This window comes from Leptonotus elevatus, chromosome 15, assembly GCF_054856555.1.
Source record: "Leptonotus elevatus isolate MCC_2025b chromosome 15, RoL_Lele_1.0, whole genome shotgun sequence".
NCBI classification, from domain to species: domain Eukaryota; kingdom Metazoa; phylum Chordata; class Actinopteri; order Syngnathiformes; family Syngnathidae; genus Leptonotus; species Leptonotus elevatus.
The window spans coordinates 4,797,252-4,819,452 of record NC_141253.1 but is presented as its reverse complement, the minus strand read 5'-3'; the positions used below and the strand labels follow the sequence as shown (position 1 = coordinate 4,819,452).

The following is a 22,201-nucleotide window of genomic DNA, read 5'->3' as shown; positions in this document are numbered from 1 at the left end:
ACCCATTTCTCCTTATTTCCTTTTTGCCTTACTTCTTCCTACAGTCCCACCATCCTTCTTTCCAGCCTTTCATCCCATCCTTCCTTCTACCATTCTTCATTCCATCCCTTCTCTTTTACCACTTTCACCTTTCCTTCCTGCCTCTCGTTCTTTCATTCATCCTCCCATCAGTTAATACCATCCTTCTGTCTTCCAACATTTTTTTCTCGACCTTCCTTACCTTTCATCATTCCATTTTCGCTTACTTCCATCCGTCCTGCCTCAAATAAATTGATTTAAAAATGATATAGCTACTTTTGGCCGACCCTGCCTACAACTACAAGAAACTTAGCATATAGCACTATAGGTTCTGTTATCCTAACTTTAAAGTGTTATATCGTTGTGCGAGTCAAGTCAAAAAGTGGAAAGAGTGGTAGTATTGCATGCTGTGAGCATAAAGGGCGACAAAAAAAATCAACTTACGTGCTGTTGTAAACTTAAATTCCGTAGTTTAGCTGAGCACCACAAGCTATAAATGCACTTAGCCATGGAGGCTAGTACGGGTTAGCCTCACGTCCTCTTGGAAGGCGCACGGAGCAGTCAACAGTTGGTCGGCGGCGCCGCGTCGCCTCCTTGGCCAAGCACTTTTATCCACAAAAACATCTCCAAAATTCACCACTTTTGCTTCATTCCAGCCGCCGGGACGTTGAGTGTCAAACTTCCGCGTCTCCCCACCCTCAAAACCGGACCCCACTTGGAGAAACACAGGCAACTCCTCCGTCAGCCGGACGCCGCCAACTGCTGCTGCTGCTGCTGTTGTGCCCGCGTGGAGGCCGCCGCTGGCCGTTTCGCTGTCGCCGCGCTCTCCGTTGCCGAGCCGCCGTGTCGCGCACGCCTACTCATCGCCCCTCAAGTACTCCGGGGAGCGGCGGCGAACTTTAGGCCGGTCGGGTGGGCTGCTGGGGCCGCCATACTTCCATACGCAAGGTGGTTTACACAAATATGTGGGTGGGTCGACGTGTGACGTCACGTGCGTGCGTGGGCAAGTAAGTTTTTCAAGTCGACATCAGAAAGAGGAAGTTGTCGGCATGTCGGGGCTTTGGGGGGGGGGGGTCCCGATTTACACACCGTTTCGAGGTTACGAACGGCGTGAGAATTTTTCGCTCCCCCCTTAGTGGTTTTCAGAAGTGCAAAAAGCACTAAAACTCTACTGTTATGAGAAGTAGTTTTTTTTTTGGGGGGGGGGTACAAACTTTTAAATTAATTCAAGTACAAAAGTAAAATATATATTTTTACCATTTTAAAAACTTTGCAATACAGTAAAGAGGAAAAAAGATGGATGCAAGGAACCCCTGCAGAACCAAGAGTGTACAAAAGACCTAAATTTAATATGGTCCTTAGTGAAAATCATGACATTTTGTTGCAATTTTTTTTTTATTACAAAAGCACAATTGTAATAGTTTTACAAAGAGCATACAAAACGAGAAAGGTTTGTAAAGTTGATTTGGTCAGCGTGTGACTCAGCGCCGGCTGTTTAATGACTCGATTTAACCTTCCTGTTCAATAAGCTTCTGTTGTGTCAGCATTACAATCTCCTCCATCACTTCTGGTTTCAGAATGTCTTTGACCTAAAGAGACAACACATACAAACACACGCATAGCATTATCACACTTGTGCATCAAAGAAGAATTGTTTTTAAACGTGCTTTTAATTTTTTTTTGGTAGCCTGTCATATCAGAATCCTTTATCAAGGATTTATTTAACCATTTATCAACTAGAGGTCAGAGCTCATAAGATGGAGATTTGACTTTTATAATTTGCGTACAAATACAGTGGAACGTCAATTAGAACAAAGTTATATTTGTAATTTTTAAATGGTGCAAGGTTAAAAACAAATACTGTACAATTGTAATTTGTATACAAATACAGTGGAACATCAATCGCAACTACCGGTAAGTTAAATTTACCTTATTTTTTAACACTATTACGCAGAGGCACAATCATGCAGCCACATCCACCACGAGTGCGACGCCGCTGCTACCAAGTCGGAACCAAAAGGTAAGCAGAGCTGCATTGAGTTTTGTTGGGAGGCACAGATTAGTGCTAGCTTCTCATAAGAGGCACATACTTGATTACTTAATTAAGTAGTTGATGTGTTGGTGATGTGTCCATGCACCACATACACTTAGTAGGAAGTGCTGTCTGTAGGTGTGAAAATGCTTAAATCGTCTTGGAAGGTCGTTTATCACACTCTTGCAATGGCAAAGCAGCTGTGGTCATGAATCCCCCCCCCCCCCCCGATATATTGATCGAACTCACACTGCATGACATTCCCCACAATACTTTATTAGTAATCAACAACGCATACGGTATGTCACAGCCCTTTGCTTCTCCCCGCTTCCTACCTGGTGTTGTAGTGAAGATTCGTAGCAGTAGAGAACACTGGTGTCGAACAGGAGGACTTTGTGCGCTGCCAAAGCCAACAGGCAGTTCCTTAACCTGGAAATCACCTCGCGGTCAGACAGGCTGATAGGCTGTGAGGAGGTAGGGGAGACAAATAAAAACTTGAACAATTGAAAACGGACTGATTCACAAGGATCTTACTCAGGGGTGGGCACACTTTTGTGCTCAAAGCCATGTTTGATTTTTTTTAATGGACAGATGGGCCAGATCAATAGTTTTCTCTCAATAACAAAATAATTCAATCTCCTGTTTAAATATTTTTTATTATTTTAATTTGTAACTCAACTCAACTGTATTTAAACAACACTTAAAAAAAACTGCCACAGCTGTAACTAGATGCTGTACATAAATAAAAATCTAACATAAAACACAATAAAAAATTCCTTGTTGAATGACAAATATCTCTTTACAAACAAAAACTACGCCTCTGCTGTGTCTTAAGAAGACCAAACTGTCGGTCATTAGCCACCTGCTGTTCTGCCAGCGGCCTGTTGGTGGTATCAATGTGTATCAAGTTGTGGTCACATTCCCCAGAGAAGAAAGACTGATGTAATGTATTAAATTAATTATTAAATAATTTAGATTAAAAAAAAAAGTAAATAATGTGGATAATTGTATTACTATTATATATATTTTATTAGTTCTACCCCGCCTACGCCGAGACACCTGGGATATGCTCCAGCATGCCAACGACCCCGAGGATAAGCGGCTCAGATGTAAAAAAAACAACAACAACAAAAACAAATTAATACATCTATTATTTACAATAAATTATTAATGAAAAAGTCATTAAAAAAAGAATTAAATGTTTTAATCAACCAATTTTAGGGGGCAAACACATAATGGCAAAAAGATTACACACCACAATTTAGATTATGAAACAGATCACTAACCTTTTGAAATTTTAACCGTTTATTTGGTATAAATATTTTATCTGTAATTCAACAAATGTCTCACCTCGAGGCTGGTGTAGAAGCCCCCAGCCTCCTCCTCCTGCTGTCCGGGTGTGGGATATAGCCACACAAAGCCGTTATTACCCAGGATGATGGAGGCGCCGCATGGAAGATTGTGGAAATGAGTTTTTTGTCTTTTGATGAGAGATGGAGAAAGCTGGACAAGTACTCCCTGGCCAAGCTGTGATCAAGGACACAATCAGAACCACATTTAAACTTTAAACCCAATGTTGCTGTTCAACTTACTTTGCCGTACTTTAAGCTACGAGTGTGAAGCGACAAGGCGCCATCTGAGAAGACCGACTGCACTTCTGCCTGAAAACACAGAGGCGATAAAAAATTATAGGTGAAATATATAAAAAGATCAACAAATGTTGGGAAATAAGAAGAAAAAATACACTGATGAGGTCGCCTTCAAGGAGATATTCTCTCATCGTGAGCTCGTCTTCTGCTGATCTCCTCCTCTGGAAGAGAACAGAAAAATAGAAAGTCTTTTGAACAACACGTCTGTGGCACATGTGTCAAACACCTGTTCATTACTAGCTATCCATCATAAAATTTAGAGCTCAACCGATGTTTTGGGAGGGGCCGATGCCAATATGACAATATCCGATACGGTGGTTATAATTTGATATATTTTATATTGTCTGATAACTGATATATTAGCTGATGAAATTAGAATACAGACAAGTCAAAACGTGTTTGTGGCTTTTTTTTCTCTTCTTTTACCAGCTCTCCTCCAGGCAGGTTCACAGACGACAACAAGAGGACAGAGTCAAGTCTGGAGTTTGTCTCCACCTTCCACCGCTTCTGTTGTACCTATACAAAAATATGATAAACTTAAATAGGGTAATTGTAGGGCATTACATGGGAGCCGTAAGGAGTAAGAGATAATACCTCTGTGATTCTGCCAACCACAACATCACCAACCTCTCCGTTGAACCTGCAATCCAATATAAATCCATAATAGTTTTTTTTAAATAGATCTTAGCGCCGATTTTACTCCTAAAGTTTACCTGGTCTTGAGTGGTCTCACACAGATTAGTTTGTCTACTCGCTGAACTTCTCCAGCCACAGAGGCTGTCAGTTTCTCCTCATCCACATAAGTACCGTGGCCCCTGAGGACAAATAACGAAAAGGTCAGTGATTATCACAAGTCAGATGTAAGGCCATCACATAACGGAAATTGCAATCAATGATCTGATCGACTCGGTGGGTTACGTGCACATGAAGCCTAGAGAAATTAACCCTAATAAAAACACACCGATTGAAAGCCTAAAAGTTGTTTGATTCTTCACCTTTAAAAAAATGGGTAATGGGTTACAATTCATTTACACGGCGCAGACAGCAGGCTTGATATCTAACGATCACACAAACGAACCTCATGAAACCAGAATCTGACGTGATCACATCGCCAGGCACGACCAAGTCTCTTCTATCTCCAGTGGAAAAGGAATGAGAGATTAGTTTTCTAATGGTTGGTAATCTCATGTCAGCCGCCATGCTGCCTTACAGTGACAATTTCCTTATTCGTCGTCTTGTTTCCTGTTGTGGAGGTGAAATTTTTACAGAGGTCGCCATCTATCGTAATAATGAAAAACTGCGATTTCTTAACGTCAGCGTAAATCCAGCATGATGAAAATACAATATATACGCACATAGCTATTTAAATAATAATACAATTTAAGACAATTGCACATAAGTAAATACATTTTCGAAAACATACAGCTCTGAAAAATTAAATGCAAATGTATTAGAATTAAAAATACCATTGAACTGAACTTACAAAATGGACTGTATCGGATTTTATTATTATTATTATTATTATTATTATTATTATTATAACTTTAACAAACAGTAACAAAGTTTATGCAGTTTTGAGCCATTTGCCTACCACTATAGGGAGTGAACCACTTAGTGGTACCCGTCGTCATCATAAAAAGTTTTAAATCACCAGATAATATGTCACATTTTAAGCATCTTTATTCAATTCCTTCAACGTAATTGTTTATTTCATATTAAACGTTTATAAAAGATACACAGTTTAACTTAACTAAAGAAGAAAATATAACTCTACACTGCAAAAAATCTTAAAAGCACTGTTACACTATTATTCGCAGGGGATAGGCATTGGGTTGTCACAAATAGCGAATATTCACAAATGACGAGGAATAAATAGACGGCCACTTAAAACTCGTAAAAAAAATAACTTCATTATTGCCTATATATGCCACAAGAGGGTGGCACAGCACTACACGAAGCTCCTCAACTAAATGAAGCATTAAAAAAGGGGGGGAGGGGGAAAAAGATACTACAAGATGGTGTTAAAGCAATACTGTACTTTTATATTAGACAGCACTGTTCTGAGCACAAAAACACTGGGAAAAATCTCGTTTTCAGTGAAAGGATAGGTTCCACACCCCAAAAAAAATCTGTGCAAGAGTTCCCGTTGTTCCACGTGCGTGTTTTTTTTTCATTAGCCATGAAAATGTTCCGTTTTTGCATAAGTCGCACGCCTCATAAAACAGACGAAAATGAAAAGAACGACGGCCACTGGGCGTCAGTGTTGACAAACCGATACAACGTGGCGCCGCCGTTTGACGTCACATGTCAACAACCCAAACTTCCTCGCTGTGTCCAATCAGCGTCGATTAAAAGATGGCGTCGGTGAGAAGGCACCGAGGAGCGAGAGCGGAGCGCCGTACGGTCAGTAAACACCACTGGAACCGACTCAGTGGCCATTGAGACAAAGGCTGTAGTTGACGTTCATCGCCCCACGTACACCTGGAAGAGATCCTCGGGGCTGCCGGTGCGTCTGCCCCTGGTTCGGTCGCTCTTATTTTCGGCCTCGGGGAGAGCTAGTTAGCGTCAAGTTGGGAACGCTTTCGCTAGCCCGGGCTAGCCGAGTAGCTTCATCGGCTCGCTGGATTGTTCTCGTGGAAGGTTCATGGACCCACAGCGGCAACAAAAACATTTGCTGTTTTTCTAACATGATTTTCGTTTGTTTTCTCACTTGATGACCCGATATGTGTGAAGTGGATTAAAAAGTACACATTCGTGGTGGAGTAGGGAAAAAAAAAAGGTGGCCAGTTGGCCGTCATGTATTTCCTCACTGGCTGGCCACGGAGGCTCCAATGCCCGCTGAGGAGCGCGGAGGAGCCCTTCCACATCCAGCCCAGCTCGCAGCGCTTCTACTTTGCCTTGCTTTCCGAGACGCAGCTCAGCATCTGGTTCAGCCGGGTAAGGGAACAGCACCATGCATCACACTGGTAGCATGTTTTTAAATCACTGTAAACACATGCATGTACAGTATTAGGCTTGTTTGCATCAACACTGGTGAGGAATGTAAAGGTATTCTTCCAGGTAAAAGTATTTTTGTTGTAACGCATATACTGTCATTTACAAAGAAATTAGCGACATTGTCTGCGCAACTGAACCCGCAGTGAACCATTATAGTGCACCTGAATAATGTTTTTTGTCCATGTCCAACTTTCTCAAGGGATCTTAAAACACTAGCCTGCAGTGGTGCTTCAAGCAGCAGTAACTGCAATAGTAAACTGTGATGTCAATCAAAACTGAACTCAGCTTTTATGGCTGGCGCCATTTCCAATTCAATGCATATATCCGATTTTTCTCGATTGTCTTTTGAAGCATATATTTTATTGTTTACATTCATGGAACAATCTGCACGTGCAGACTCAACCAACTTATCAGCCAACTAAACACTATGTAACGTTTAATATTTGTATTATAGTGGTGCCTCAACATACAAGCCGTTGTTTGGCCGATTATTTATTTGCTTTGTCTTGCAAGCAAAACTTTGATAACGCTTTATGATGGCAGTGAACTCAACTCAGCCCACTTCAAAACAAACAGAAGTTTGGCAGTGAATAATTCTTTCAAAAAGAGGATTACACATTGCGTATTTCAAACAACTGCGTAGCTATACTTTAATAATGTCAGTTTAATGCTAACAAATCATGCAAATTGCCAAAGATGGGCTAACAAATAGCATCAGTGTTGCGGTGTTATAACCCATCAAGCAAACAGATGTTGGAACACAACCGATGGGGTTGAACAATTGAAAATCAAATTGACATCACAGTATAGTAGAATGCAATTATAGATTTGAATTTGGTGCGTTATTCTGCCCAAATCTTGCCTAAAGCTCATTTGACGTGTAAACAAAAGACCTTCTACAAATATTAAGGACAATTCACGCATAATAACTAGCAAAGCTATGGGGACTAAAAAGGCGTGGAGGACATGACCACTTAGTGCCTTTTATTCCGGCAAGCAAATTTGGCACAGTCAACAATGGGTCAGAGTTGTTTCTTTCCTTTGCACCGCGGCGTACGTGACCGTGCTTTGCTTCCCCTCGATCTTCCCTCACAAGCATTGTTGCTGTGTCAAGTACAAAGGACAGATGTGACTAGAACATCTGCTCAGTCCATTGTTCCTTCTTATAAAGAACAGAAAAGCACGACAGTAACGGAGTGTACGGAGTGTGCCTCCCTGTGTCCCCTAAGCACATATTGTGTTCTTACACAAGTTCATTGCGTGCCATTTGCAAACTTAAAAAAAAAAAAAAGGGGGGGGGGACCCTCTGTACCTGCTGAAAAGGACCTAAATAAATATTGAAAAACATTCAGGTATTAAAGATTAAACTGAACTGTACTTAAAAAAAAAAAAAATACTCTTGTGGTCAGGAATTGTTTGCCAACTTTTCCACTCGCATTTTACTAGATCATTATGTTGTCAATAATTCCCTCAATTTGACTTTGTTTTCTAGTCCTGATCCATAGTGAGCGTCTTTCTGCAATGTCTCTTCTGTTTTAAATCCCCTTATTAGTCCTGAAGCACAGCCAAGCCCACAGTCAGTTCTTTCCAGGCGTAATTACTAATCCACGTCGCACAGTAGCTTAGCCGCGTTCGGGGGAAGCAACGACGTAGCGTGGCATTATTGAGATATGCTTTGAGATACAAGCCCCCCCCCCCCCCCCCCCGTGTAATAGTTTTATATTGGCGCAATGCAAAATAGGGCGAGATGTTAATGAGCCGCGTGTGTGCAGATATCGCTGACATTATTAAGCTTTAACCGTGTGGCTGCGACACTGTATGGTGAAGCCAAAGCCAAAGCCTTCTCTGCTTCCAGTCCAATGTTACTTGATCTTTCTCGTCGTTTGGAACCAAAATTGTATAGGTATTCAGTGTTGAAGAACGAAAAAAGATGGCAGGACCATATTTTTATTCACTCTGTTCGCAGCCAAATCAGTGCCTGCTTTAAACTAAAGCTGCTAAAAAAATAATAATCCTGACACATAGTCTTAATTGATGTAACTGATTGATAATCAAAAGCCCTACAGTAAGATAATGCATTTCATTTAATGATGGCAGCAAGTCCACTTCCGCAGCGGATGGCAGCCATTTGACGTCAGCGCATGTGTGGAATGCGTCTTGCCGGCAGCCAGACGTTACAAGTTAATCAGTGCAAACAGAAAGTTACAGTACAAGCACGCCATGATGCCATGTCAGCGTTTACGCTCCAATTCCAACCGGGTTATTCACCCGAGCCTGAATTAAGAGCTGTAAATTATTCCGAATGAGCCTTCAATGTTTGCCGTGCGAATGTTAATATTGTTGTGTGTTTGTAAGAGGTTGCCAATGTTTTTAGTTCTGTCAAGGCACGCACGCATGTGTACGCTCCTGCGCGTGATTTTTAAAGCACTTTTTTTTCTTCTTCTCACGCGCAGCCCAGTGTTTTGATTGCGAGCTACATCGAGTCTGCTAAGGCGGTGGCGCAGTTTGGATTCTACCAGCAGGCCGAATGGAAACCGGACGACTCCATGATAGCGGTGGTGGTGAGTGACGGCTACAGCAAACTTTTACGCCGCTTGTCCTTTTTATTATTATTATTTTTAATTTATTGCTAGATAATTGTGTCAAAATGGAGTGCGCTATTCACGCAACCAGCGGAAGCGCTGATTAATAATTTCGAAAGAACGTTAGCTTTAGCGGCGGTTACACACTGATCATGGGGCCCAATTTGAGCATTTTTCATCTCTTCCGGTTGTCAGCTGTCTTTTCGAAAGTTTCCTGAGCTGTTATCGTCTGGTGTGGCATCTCTTATGAGTGATTATTTACTTATTGATTTAATTTTTTTTTCGGCGTCAATACAATAGGCATGCATGGGAACTTGGCCAGATCCCACTTTTCAGTTTTTTTATTTCTTAAAAAAGTTGAAAATATCAAACAAATTCTTGGTGTTGATTCTTTGCAACAAAAAAAATATACATTTTGTGTCTTTACTATTGAAGCCTGAAATGTGTACATGCATAGACACATTGCACAGAAGCTTCACCAAGTGACGAAAGAAGAAATGCGTTGTCGGGGGGTTCTCAAACAAGACTCAACGGAGCAAGAATTTGTCACACGTCGTCACAGGGCCCGTAAAAGCATGATCGCTTTTGAAGTCTTTTCAATCAATAGTGCTCATTTGTCTGGTCTTAAGCAGCCTTTGTCTAATATTACCATCCAGGAGTTACCAGTAGTTAACTCTAGAAATTTAAAGTGCAATTGGAGCTGGTAAAAACTCAACAGTAGCCCGTAAACGTGCTAAATGGTAGTAAATAGTCCGCAACCATGTCTTTGATGGAGTGTGTGAACGTGTCAGTGACTCGCTCGAGTTTGTTATCTAACCATGTCACTATTATGTCCAATGCTGTTGTAGTATCTATCCCTCTTAAGTGAATCAAAGTGAAACAGTCGCTCTTTACACGTCGCTCTTTACACGGTAGCGTTAACGCGGATATGCTTCTTAAAAAGACTGAACTTTACACTCTGTTTTCTTGATAGTGCAAAGCAAGTAAACGTTTGTATGTATTGCCGAGAAGTGTTTGTACAAATATTTACTGGAAGTTTAAATGAACGACTGCATTCATATAGGTTGCCATAGAAAACACAGTTTTGCCACAAAGTGAGGCTCCCCTGCACTGTAATTCCAAGGTTGCGTTCTCCAAAGTGGGTTACCATTTGCAAAGAATGTGAACGGCAATTAAACAGTGAATCAATCAACGCTTAGCATCCAAAGGGTCCGACCCTGCGTCTCTCTGTTGACCCCGCCGGCCCTTTTTCTTGTCATACTTGCGGGATAAAAAAACACACGCGAGTGGATGCTGCGAATGTGTCTGAGGAAGAAGGTCAGGCCCGTTTCCAGCACAGCCCTGCCTGGCCAAAAACAACAGGAGGCAGCGGGCGGCTGGAGTTTAAAAATACCAGGCAATGCTCGCTCGACTGGCCATTATTGTGAGCGCGGCGTTTCGGGGAAACGCCTTGAGGCAATTCCTTCGCAAATTGCCCCAAACATTCGTCCGGGCTCAAGGTTGGAATGACATTATTTTTTATTTTTGGTACTCGCGGGTCACTGAGGACACTGTGAGCTCACATCATAGGCCTCTAGCCAAAACTGAAGGGTTGGCAGGCGGATTATGTGAAGATACAATAGCAAAATGGTGACGTTTTATACCCAGGCAGCCTAATTGCCATTGCTGCAGAGTCATTTAAAAATGAACATACTTTTTACTGTATATACATACAAAAAGAGTTCTTGTTCTCACATTCCCGACCAGCTGTTTTCCAGATGTTTTCTAGCTGTTCACACCCTGTGCTGCAGACCTTAAATTTAATGCAGTCCTCCACCGAAACCTTTTACTAATTCCGCTTATATCTTATGTTTGAGAATCCAACACATTGGAAGAGGCGGATTTGTTTATGTGGCGTGGAGTCAAGAAACGACGTAGTACCAGAAACTACGTGAAGTATATTTTCTGGCTGTACATCCTGTTTTTCGGCCCCAATGTTCCTTCTGGGTTATTATCCAGTCACGCAGAGTTACTCAAGAGCATTTTTTCTCAGCCAACAAGTATCTTCTGCATTTCCCACACTCGAAGGAGCCTATATTATGGGAATTGGGCCATACAGAGGATGATTCCAGTGTATCGCCAAGAAAGCAATGGTAGCTTGCATTAAAACCAAACCCAAAGGATCCTTTGTTTAACAACAGTTTTGAAGTTGCAAACGAAGATTATGTAGTCAGTTTTCACTCTATTTACTTCCTCATCAGGTTATTAAAGTGTTTGTTTGTACAAATGTTTATTTGACCAAACTACCAGGTTAGCATTGGCTAGCGCTACAATAGCGTCCAAATTCGGAATCAGTCCCTTTATAAACCGAGAAGCCATTGCATCCAAAAAGCCAAAGAACAACCTGATTGGTTTGAGGAATTTTATTTCACACTTAGCAAGAGGACTTACAGCTCAAGACAAAAATAAAATCGCCCAAGTTGACAGCCTGTGTCTGGAAAAACTCCTAAATTCACTGGTCACTGTTAAGATGTTTGCACAGTCGGCGTCTGTAAAGGTGTCCATTTTAATGTGGCGGTTTAGCCTTGGAGGATTTATGAAATTGTAGTTGATGCTTCAAATTCTTAAGGCCCATCCAAGACACCAGCTAAACTTTTATTGCTTGTTGGTTTGTTAAGTGTTGGCCTTTGACTTAGTTGGGGAGGGGGGGCTCTACTTTGGATTTCAACAATCTTCAAAAGCTTCTTTGTATCATGAGCTTGTAGCGTGGTGTTTTATAGTCGAGCACTTTTTGTTCCTGCTCCCTTTATGGACCCCCTTGTGCCCAGTCCATATTTGTGGGCACGTAACTCAGGCCGATCTCCCTCTGTGTCGTCTTTGTGTCTAATTCCACTAAGAGCCATCATTATAGACTTTAGCCTATCGGGCTCCATGGACGATTCGCATTCACTGTCCGGCTTAGGCAGCCCCAGCAGGACTTACTCTGCAGTTCCAAGTGCTCAATTGTGATAGACCAACATGTTTTTTTTTCAAGGCCGATACGGATACCCACTATTAGTAGTCAAGGAGACCGATAACAATAATTCAAGCCGATATTCATTTGCAGTAAAATAGAAAATATTAGCGTCAAAATAAAAATAAATAAAAAGACAGCTTTCCAGGGTCATCGCCATGTGTTAAGCTAAATTAAAAACTAAGGTAGTAAATAGTTCCCTAAAGTTTTCTACTGTAAATGGTTTTCCAAAATTCCAACATAATTTATTTTTTTAAATTAGTTTTTTTTTTTTTAAGTGTAGGGTATGTCAGCCTAATTTTTTTATAAAGTGGAAATTTTAATTAATCCATAAATGAAAAGTTCCCTGTATCAGAGTGACAAATGCATGTGAATGTAGCTGATTTGGGGTTTTCGTCAGGGTTCATAAAAGTTTTCAAAAGATCTTCGCAGACAGTGAAAAACTGTATGTTCGAAATGTCTTTGCGACACATAAAAACTGAACATCTTACAAATCCTGATGAAAACCCTAAATTTGCTACGTTCGCAAGCATTCACCGCTCACTAAGATACCAGCTTCGACCTTCAGATTCGTAAAAAGGCCGATGCCGATATTTGTCAAAACGCCAAACATCGGCACCGATAATGGGCCCAGCAGATAATCGGTCCATCCCTACAATTCACATTTAAAGCCTGTATCAGATTTTGCACATTACAAATTATACATATCCCAAATTGCTGTGCGAATGGAACACATGAAACAACCCACATGCTCAAACATTATTTTGCTCATCTAATAATGGACGCACCTCAGATGTAGCATGCTACACCATCATTCATCTTGTGTGCACCTCAACTTTTATGGCCTGTGTTGTACATTCATTTGAGATTTAGTTTTTAAACGTTTATTTGTGGTGGCGTTTGTGCAGATGCTCGGCTCGTGTGTATACACCACCATCCGGTGTACTTTGAGATGTATCCGCTCTCTGTTTACACTGCACTCCATTGGCAGATATCTGATATGTCCACATCCACATTTGGACGAGGCCTGATTCGAATCTGAAGATTTCTGCTTCCCTGCTTTTATTTTTATTTTTTTATTTACGCTGCCATGACGCAACTCCAAATTCTGTCACATGGAAGCAACACACAGGAAGTGTGTCAATTGAACCATGCAGCTTAAATCCAGCCTGAGATGTAAATGACAAAATTTTTTTGGGGGGGAGATCACCGATAACACTTTTTTTCAGTAGTTTTTCCAGTAGTTTATTTTTCAAAATCGTTCAGCCCTACTTATAACGCATATTCCAGCAAACCTGTTATACTTTTGATTGTGGCGGTTTATGGGTTCTCTCCATGTTGGGTAAAGATTACCCGACAGCTGTGTGCTACTTGACATCCTGTAGTTGCAAGCAAACATCTGCACTCCTCGCAAGCTGGTGTTGTTAAACATCCACATGGCAGCGACTGGCCGGGCTTCTGTTTGTCTGCTTGTGCGAGTGAGTAAGCCGGCCACCTATTTGGAAACCTTCCCATACAGTAACTGAAGGCTATGGCTTTGAACGTCCATAGTTGTGCGTGTTGTCCTCTGGGGCCTGTTCAAACATGCAAAAGAGGGTTTGGTGCGTCGTTACTTTTCTGCTGACCTTTCACCGCTCGTTCTGCTTACGAGAACCAGCTAGCGGAGTGGCAGCCTGATCTCCATTTTGTTTTGTTTGTTTATACCGGTCAGCGTTAAATGTGACCCTGTGACGCTGTTTTTGTAGCGTACTGCTGCATTTGAACTGGAATCTGAGCTGTTTTTTGATTTTGGCATCCCCCCACATTATTTTACATCTTTATCAAAGTGCTACCAGACTCCCTTGTGTGTGCTTGATGGGTCCTCGGCAGAATGGTGACCACTTCCTGTTTGAGAATATCTGCATGTGTGAAAGCGGGAGGATGTTTGAAGATGTTGTTATTATGTATAACCGCTCTCAATTGTGGCCCGTTACTCCAATGCCTGGTTTTATCCCAAAATTTGCATACTTTTGAACAGATTTGTAAACGCAGTGATGCCTTGAGATACAAGGGACCCGGCTAATTTTTTTTACTGTCAAGCTAAAAATACTTACAAAGAGACTTACATGTTGCATATTTGAAAACCAATTTGCCTTAAAAAAAAATCTTCCTGCTCGCGTAATGTTAACACGTAATGGCAAACTCCATTGAAGGTTGAACTAAGTTCCCTCCCCCAATTTTCGTTCTGCACTTAAGTTTCTCACCTCCTGTAATTGATACACTTTGAAGTGTAGCAGCTGTCTGGGAAAGGGGTCTCACCAAAACTTTTCTTCTTTGAGGTAGTGGTCCCCTCCTCCCCGTGCAGATTACAGACTGCAGATTTAAAGAAAGTCAGAGTCCCCCACCCGAGACATTAGTTACATGAGTGCATTGTTTGGATTAATGTTTCCCTCGGGAAATGATGGAAATAATCCATTCATGTGTCAGACTGTGGCCATCATGAAACCTTTGTTTACATTTTGACATTATTCACATTCATGCAAATAAGTTATTATTAAAATAAAAAAGTTCCAACTTCAATAAGACAAGCACCAATTGGAAGTGTTGCTTTTTTTTTAAAACAATTTTAATTGCCACACACTTGCAAAAAATATGTTAATCACTGTGAAACATAAAAACACCAAAACACTGCCTTAACTTTGAATTTAAGTTGAATTTATACTTAAATTAATGAATTAATCCTGGTTCCCTCCTTATTGTCAAAGTCAGCAATAACCCGATTATCAGTCTGAAATCGAAAATTTTATCCTAAGCGATTATCTTGTAGTGTCTTGGGAGTATTTTTTCCCCTCCTCAAACCGCTCAGAAATAGTTTGGACAGAGACGTTTCTTCTTATTTTTTTTGTATTTCCGGCAGTCTGGATTGCCCTGTGGTGCCATACTGCCTCTCACAGGTCAGTATCGGTACTACATCAGACATTGGTATGTGTGGTCTTTCCAGCATCGGCCATTAGTATTGCACACACTATTGGCTAGAGCATGTGAGGGCTCCCATATTTGAAATATAAGTCAAGGCTCGACCCGACACAACTGAACTAACTGGACAATCCTGAATAAAATAGTCATCGAATCACACGCAAACACACACAGCGAATAGCATTTAAGTTATGTTTGACCACGGCGGGCCCAAGATGTCGTTTTTTCAGCTTCTACTTTACAGATGTCAAGGACCTGTGTGGAGTCACAAATACCTCGCCAATCCGCAGAACTTTTTTTTTTTTCTTCCAGGTTTTTGGATCTACTTGGTAGGAAGAAGTTCTGCCGCCAGCTGTCTGTTGTTTACTAGAAGTTCATATGTATGAAACAGCATATGATTTTTGGTCAAGGTCAGCAGTTCCGAAGCAATGTTTCCTCGAATGAAAAAGGGGAACTTGTTTTTTTGGATGCATTCATGTCAGCCCTGTCAACTGTCAGCGAGAGCTAGTCATGTTTTATGACGGGCATGGAGCTTACAATGCTTCTTTTACACCATTGATGGAAAATCCACAAAACCACTTGCTCTGTGGTTGACGTCATCGGGTGACAAAAAGACCCCGTTTGGTCACACACACACACAGTCGTCTCTTCAAGCCTCGACTCTGCCCCGAGGGGGTTCTTTCCAAAAGGACATTCAGTGTGTGATTTCAGCTGCTTAGCTTTTGCTGCTTCTATCCTGGCAAACAGGAGCCCGTGAGACAGAAACATTCAGTTATTTGGTTTGGAGCTCACCAGTCTTGATTGTTTTTGCAGACCTCAGTTGAGGTCTTGGTCACGTGTCAGGCCAAGGCTGTGCTCCTCCCCGTTTCAGCTTTGTATGCGTGCTTGCGTTCACCCCCTCTCGCTGCTCTTTTGATTTTGATTTTATCTTGTCTGTAGTAATGTTCGGGTCCTCTACCAGAAGTTCTGTCGCCGCCTTGGAAAATTCCGGCGGGGACAGTTGCTATAGAATACCGCAAGCATCTGAGCTAAACAGCCTCACGTAGTGAAAAAAATACAAGCCCACTTTATTAGATTTTGTGGTTCTAGACTAGAGCCCACACTTCTACTGAGCAGTAACGTGTGGTTCAGTTCAATAGGTACACATTTGAAAAGTACATTAGATAACTTATAACAACAACAAAGTTCTGTTTCTATGCTGGCGACACAATCAGAATTCGTACCTATGCAAACATTTCTGTGGCATAAGTATTATATACAAAACAAAAGTATCTACAGTAGATTGTTATTATTTGTTCAAATAACAGCCGGGGCCATTTATTAGAACAGCTTATTTCATTCAGCCTTACAGATTCCACCTCAGCTCTGCAGCCTGGTAAAAGACGTCTATTAGTTAATTGCAGCGGCCTTGTGTTACCTACTGCCTGTTATTGTTTCCGCAAAGGTTAAAATGGAGGCAGGAGACGTGCGATTGGTCTATTTCTGTGGTGGCTTGGGTGATTCATTAGTCTCTTTTAATAATACAGGCGTTGGTCATTGTTAGGCGGTGCAATATTGCTTAGAACAGGTTCAAGTTCATGTTTCAAACATTCAAGTCTTGTCACGTCATTTTGTTGTCAAAGTCCTTGTCATTCTACGGCTAAATGGCCGGTTTTAAAGGTTGTATTGATATCAAGTATGTTTTCAAAGCAGTATTGCAACTATGAACTTGGGGCCTAATGTGTAGATAGTAAACACGGTTTGTGTATTGTGGCGCCGGTGTGGTTGTTATCAGTCATAACTAGAAGATACAGGGAGCAATTTCAATGTGAAATACCTCCAAATACTGATAATAAAAAAAACTGATCCGGTACACTTGTACGTTTCAAGGTCCCATGGCCAAGATTAAAAGAAGTCACAATATTTTATTATATTGATATTTCTATGGCTCATAATTCAAAAAGACATTGGCCCAAATGAGAAACGATTGGAAGTATGAAAGACAGATGTTTGACGATCTATTATGACGTTTTTTGTTAGTTTTTTTTTGCCCATGCCGTCTAGTATGAGCATAGCATAAAATTGGATCATTTTGAGAGCTCGTGTGCAGTTAAAAAGACATTTGACACCAACACCAGTTGCACCGATTGACATCAAATTGGTTGAACTTTTCTATCATAACACTACGCACGAAAAAGTCTTAAGGACCCACGGCCCAAAGTTGAACAGAAAGTCAACCATTTTGGTTTGAAACGAGACATGTTTGCTGAATTTGGGGCTCATACTATGAATTCCTACTTGGGAATTGGCCCAAATGAGCCCCAAATCAGAAGCATGTATGCTAGCTAGGCAGCTGGGCGACAAATTAAGAAGCTTTTCTGCACGACATCTAATATGGACAGAGCGTGGCACCAGTTTGATCATTTTGAGAATTCTAGTAAAGTTTTAAAAAAAAATGCCTTTCACACCATTTTTCCTAATGAACACTAAATTCTGAAGTTTTTTTTTTCTTTGCCAGCTAATATGAACAAAGGATGAGATCAAAGTTTGATGATCCTGATCAGGATTCGATTTATTCATAGCTGCTTGTCCTGCATCTTTAATTTCATTTACAGTATATTTGTAGTTTCTTATTGCATATTGTGGTTTGGCCCTTTGACCTTTCTCGCTTCGAGTCCGCCAATAATTAATTATAAAGCAGATTGTACTGATGCTACTTCACTATTGACTTAACTTGTCTCTCTCCATTTTCAGACTGCCAAAGGCTACATCCTCTTGTTCTCTGTACTGGGTGGTGGGGATGACAAGTACCTCTACGAACCAATCTACCCAAAGTGAGTGCCTCTATTCACATTATATTAATATGCAAGTTTGGGGCAAAAAAGCAAACATACATCCATTCTTGCTAGCCTCTTCTGTTGGCTTGGTGGGTTCGCATTCCTTCATGGCATACCAGCAGACGTCGAACAAGTCGTGGCATGAATTGCACCTCCTTGTTGCATTTATTTTTCTTTTTTTTTACATTAGTGACATGTTAGTATGTGCATGCTTAGGGGCAGCCCCCGTGTGAAGGTGACGCCAGGCTATAAGGAGGAGCAATGCGCCCCCGCTTTGTCGCTGGAGATAAAGAAGCCTGTCGATCTGGAGGCGCCCATCACCTGGTAGGATGCTGACTTTGTCACTTTGTTTAAGCATGAATGCTTATTGAACAATTTTGCAGATTGAAAAATATATATATTTAAAAAAAAAATGTTCACTGCATCTTAAAAAGTTCAATGGAAACTGGAAACACATTTGTTTGTTTTAATGTCAAACAAAAACAAAAGGTTCAGAAGGTTCCCAGGGTCAGCAGCATCTCTTGTAAAGTTAAAAGAAAATTTAAATAAATAGTTCCCTGAGATTAAAATGGTTTTAGCTTGACCTTTTATCAGCCATCAGATTTTGAGAAAAGGCCGATACCGATATTCGTCAAAACGCCCAATATCGGTTATCGGGCGATCCCTAATTATTATTTTATTTTTATTATATCGTGTACCCTGCTTAACTGCATTTACTTCCTCCTCCTCCTCCATTGTTGCTGTTTGTTATCCCATCATCTTGTGAATGATGCATTCAATGTAGCGTGGCTCTTGCCGTTTTTAATTGTGCTATTTTCAAGCGGACAACCGAAACCTTGGCAAATGGAGTTGAGCAAAGATGGCGTGACAAAGCAGCTTTATTATCTGAAGTATGCCCCCCCCCCCCCCCCCCCTTTTAGCCTCTGACTATTCAAGCTTTTCCGGTTGACCTATTATGTTGTAAAATATGTTAACAAGCTGGCTGGCTGGCGATCAACATAACAAAGGTTTGGATAGCATTCCAGATTTTTGTACGACAGTTTCTATGCTTGATCTATTTTTAACTCGAATTGTTGTGGGAGGAACTTTGGAGGGATTTATTTCTAAAATGCAAGTTTGAAAAATTTGATTAGGTGCGGTTTCAATGTAGTGCAGGCATTAAGAAGAAAGACCACAATCTGTATGTGTCGTTAAGTATGTGCTAGCACCAACAGCATTACTGATTAAAAACAGAAGCATCTTTTCTGTCAGATACTGTACATGTAAGAACAAAGCTGCTTGGTTCTTTTGTTTTACTCAGTCTGATTTGTTCTTTTGCTGCCTTACTGTCAAATCCATCATTAAAATCCATAGGAAAATGTATTGTCGGTGTTTTCTCCAGCCTACCAAGCATCCTCTTTGTTTGCTGATGGACAAGAGCTGTCACTTCAACCCTCCTCAAGCTCTTTTTGCTCATTGCACATTCATCGCCATCATCTCCTCCGCTGTATTCATTTGACAGCCGTTATGAGCCGTCACCGTGGCCACTGCCGCTCGCTCTTTCGAGCGTTGCACTGGGGCAGCTTGCTTTGCGCGGGCGGGCGTTGAGTGGGTGTGTTATTTTTATTTTTATTATTTTTGCTGAAACTAGCAAGAAAAAAAATCCTTCCCCCACGCAGTTCTCTTGGCACTGATTGCGTAGTTGTTGTGATCCCGTTCAGAAGACAATGAACCGCTTCACACGTGCACACAGGGGCCTTTTTGTGCGGCGAAAAGGGTCGTGTGACACCAACCAGAGTTGAAATAGAATTAGGATTTCTTATCACTTTTATAATGACCTAAATATGATGACCAGATAATGATCAGAGTATTACTAGAGATATGTAGACCGAAAACATTGCAAAAAGAGTTAAATGTTTTGGGGGGAAAATATTGTTTTAAATGCAAACGGCTCTTTAAAGAAAAAAAGGGGGGGGGGGCAAAAATTGCCCGCCAAAAACATAATAATAATTTAGAATAAAAAAAACAATCTCTGAATGTACGAAACCGCAGGAGCCAAACTTTAAACCATTTCATCCCTAGTACCAATTACAAAAGGGGAAAAAAACCACAATATATCTCGATTCTTATTAATCATCTAATTCAATAATTTGTGCCTTGTCCTCCTGCTAGTCTCCAGTCCCTCCAGGAGGAGCTGCTGGTGTGCACCGCCGATGGCTACCTCCACGTGCTGCACTGGGACGGCCCGGGCGGCAACGGACGCAAGGCCATCGGCCTCACCACCGTCCCCTTCTCGCTTGACCTGCAGTCTGCTCGAGGTGCGACTAGACCACACAGAATGCGACCATCTCGACTCCGCTTGGCAGTGTAGACCAGTGGGACCCAACCACTTGGTATCTTTAAAAACAAGACACCAAAACAAAATTATAGGGGGATAATATTTTTTTTTTATGTAGATAGATAATAACAATATAATATATTATAAATAAAAATATAAGTAAATAACAAAAAACAATTAATACAAATATAAAAATATAAATATCATAATTATTATAAATAAATACAAAATAAAATAATACTAAAAACAAATATATGTAATTGAATTTGGTTACATTCCCTTCTAGTAAATATTTCATGAATATTTACTGTAGGTGGAGACATTTAAAACAAAATCATCCCTATTGGATTTAGAACTGCCAGTGTTAGACGGCTACAGACGTCAAAAATTCATTTGAAGTATTTCTATTAGTTTAACATTTTTTCCACTTTTGTTAACAAGAGTGTGAAAACCTAGAATTTTTTTGTATTGTACATTTAGAACAGATATAAAATTTGTGATTAATCGTGAGTTAACTAGTGAAGTCATGCGATTAATTACAATTACAAATTTGAATTGCCTGTCGCCCCTAATTATTATTTTTTTTTAATGAATTTATGCCAGTGAATGAGTTAATTATCTGGGCCCAGAAAGTTTGAAAACCATGGCACAAAATAAGTTACACAGAACTGTGTCTGAATGTGTGTGTGTGTGTGTGTGTAGGCGGCCCATCCCTGGACCTGGAAGGCGTTCATATCCGCTGCGTGGAGTACTGCGAGACGCTGGACGGCTTTGCCGTGGTGCTGAGCGATGGCCGCCTGGGCTTCATCACGCCGCTCAGCAGCACCATCACTGCGGATGTGAGAACGCTTGTACATATGACACACTCAAAGTGCCTGATATATATGCCGTTCAGATTTCTTAAATAGCATTATACATACGTTCTAATTATACATAATTATAACCTTTTGTTTCTTCGAGCTAGGATGAACAGCACCACTCTGGCATTACGTCTTGGTCTCGGTCTTCTATTGTTAGAGTCAGTTTTGTCATCACCTGAGTGGGGATTTTGCTCTCGATAGTTCCTCATACTTGACGATTTATTGCCAACTTCCAGTTCACCACTCGTCTCATCGGCCCATTTACTTGTCAACCTCTTTCAAACAATGCTTTTGTTGTATGCGGTTGCTTGTTATGATTGTGCATGAGTCATTCCCAACCACTGTTGTGCCATGAGAAATTATCCAATTACCGGTACACTTAATCGGTGATTTTTTTTTTAATTTTCTTTACCAAAGATACATTCACTGTTATTTGTCTATGCCAGCAGCATATAGTGACGGGCATAACAATTAAATTCTTTTCTACAAAAGGTACAAAATTAACATGTGTATTGACTTTCGGTGACATTTTTGCAAACATCAAATATCGACGCCTTCTTCAAATAATCACCTAAGTAATTTTTTTCAGTTTTTTCACGAAACACAACGAATTGAACCATTTGCATCATGAGGAGATGATTTGGGGGGGGGGGGGGGGGGGGGGGGGGGGGATGAAAAAAAATGACTTAGGCAATTATTTTAAGAGTGTGACCATATGTGCCTTGCCTCATTTTCATTACAAAAATGTTCTAAGCAGCAAAATCCACCCATTTTTTTTTCCATCTATGGAGGCGGCCATTTTGCCACTTACTGTGGACTGAAAATGACATCACTTAAGGTTTGGATAACGACCAATCAGGACCCAGTTTGCAAACGTCACATGGCCAAACTCAGGAAACAGGTGAGCTGCGATTTGTCGTTACCGGAGCCCTTAGCAACTGCGATGTCATTTTCAGCTGACGAAGTGGCAAAATGGCCGACCC

General features: G+C 41.0%; 3 protein-coding genes across 4 annotated transcripts in view; 1 reads left to right on the top strand and 2 right to left on the bottom strand.

Annotated features, from left to right (window-relative positions):
* The window catches only part of abl1 (abl oncogene 1, non-receptor tyrosine kinase), a 28,392-nt gene extending 27,410 nt beyond the window's left edge, over positions 1-982 (bottom strand). For both annotated transcript variants that reach the window (XM_086096801.1, XM_086096803.1), the window contains exon 1: positions 463-982. The gene's annotated coding sequence lies outside the window, so the exon portion shown is untranslated. The remainder of the gene's footprint in view (positions 1-462) is intronic.
* A 423-nt stretch (positions 983-1,405) lies between these two features.
* exosc2 (exosome component 2) lies at positions 1,406-4,925 on the bottom strand. Its single transcript, XM_086096955.1, has 9 exons — positions 4,778-4,925; positions 4,413-4,514; positions 4,294-4,339; positions 4,126-4,215; positions 3,795-3,860; positions 3,643-3,711; positions 3,401-3,577; positions 2,386-2,514; positions 1,406-1,607 (listed from the first exon to the last, which is right to left on the bottom strand). The coding sequence occupies exons 1-9, from the start codon at positions 4,897-4,899 to the stop codon at positions 1,527-1,529; spliced, it is 882 nt and encodes a 293-aa protein (XP_085953081.1). The 5' UTR covers positions 4,900-4,925; the 3' UTR covers positions 1,406-1,526.
* Positions 4,926-6,060: 1,135 nt separating this feature from the next.
* ric1 (RIC1 homolog, RAB6A GEF complex partner 1) overlaps positions 6,061-22,201 on the top strand; it is a 32,744-nt gene continuing 16,603 nt past the window's right edge. Inside the window, exons 1-6 of the mRNA XM_086097421.1 lie at positions 6,061-6,636; positions 9,150-9,257; positions 17,959-18,038; positions 18,258-18,365; positions 20,193-20,338; positions 21,061-21,197. Of these exons, the coding sequence (XP_085953547.1) occupies positions 6,496-6,636; positions 9,150-9,257; positions 17,959-18,038; positions 18,258-18,365; positions 20,193-20,338; positions 21,061-21,197 (720 nt within the window). The 5' untranslated portion in view covers positions 6,061-6,495. The remainder of the gene's footprint in view (positions 6,637-9,149; positions 9,258-17,958; positions 18,039-18,257; positions 18,366-20,192; positions 20,339-21,060; positions 21,198-22,201) is intronic.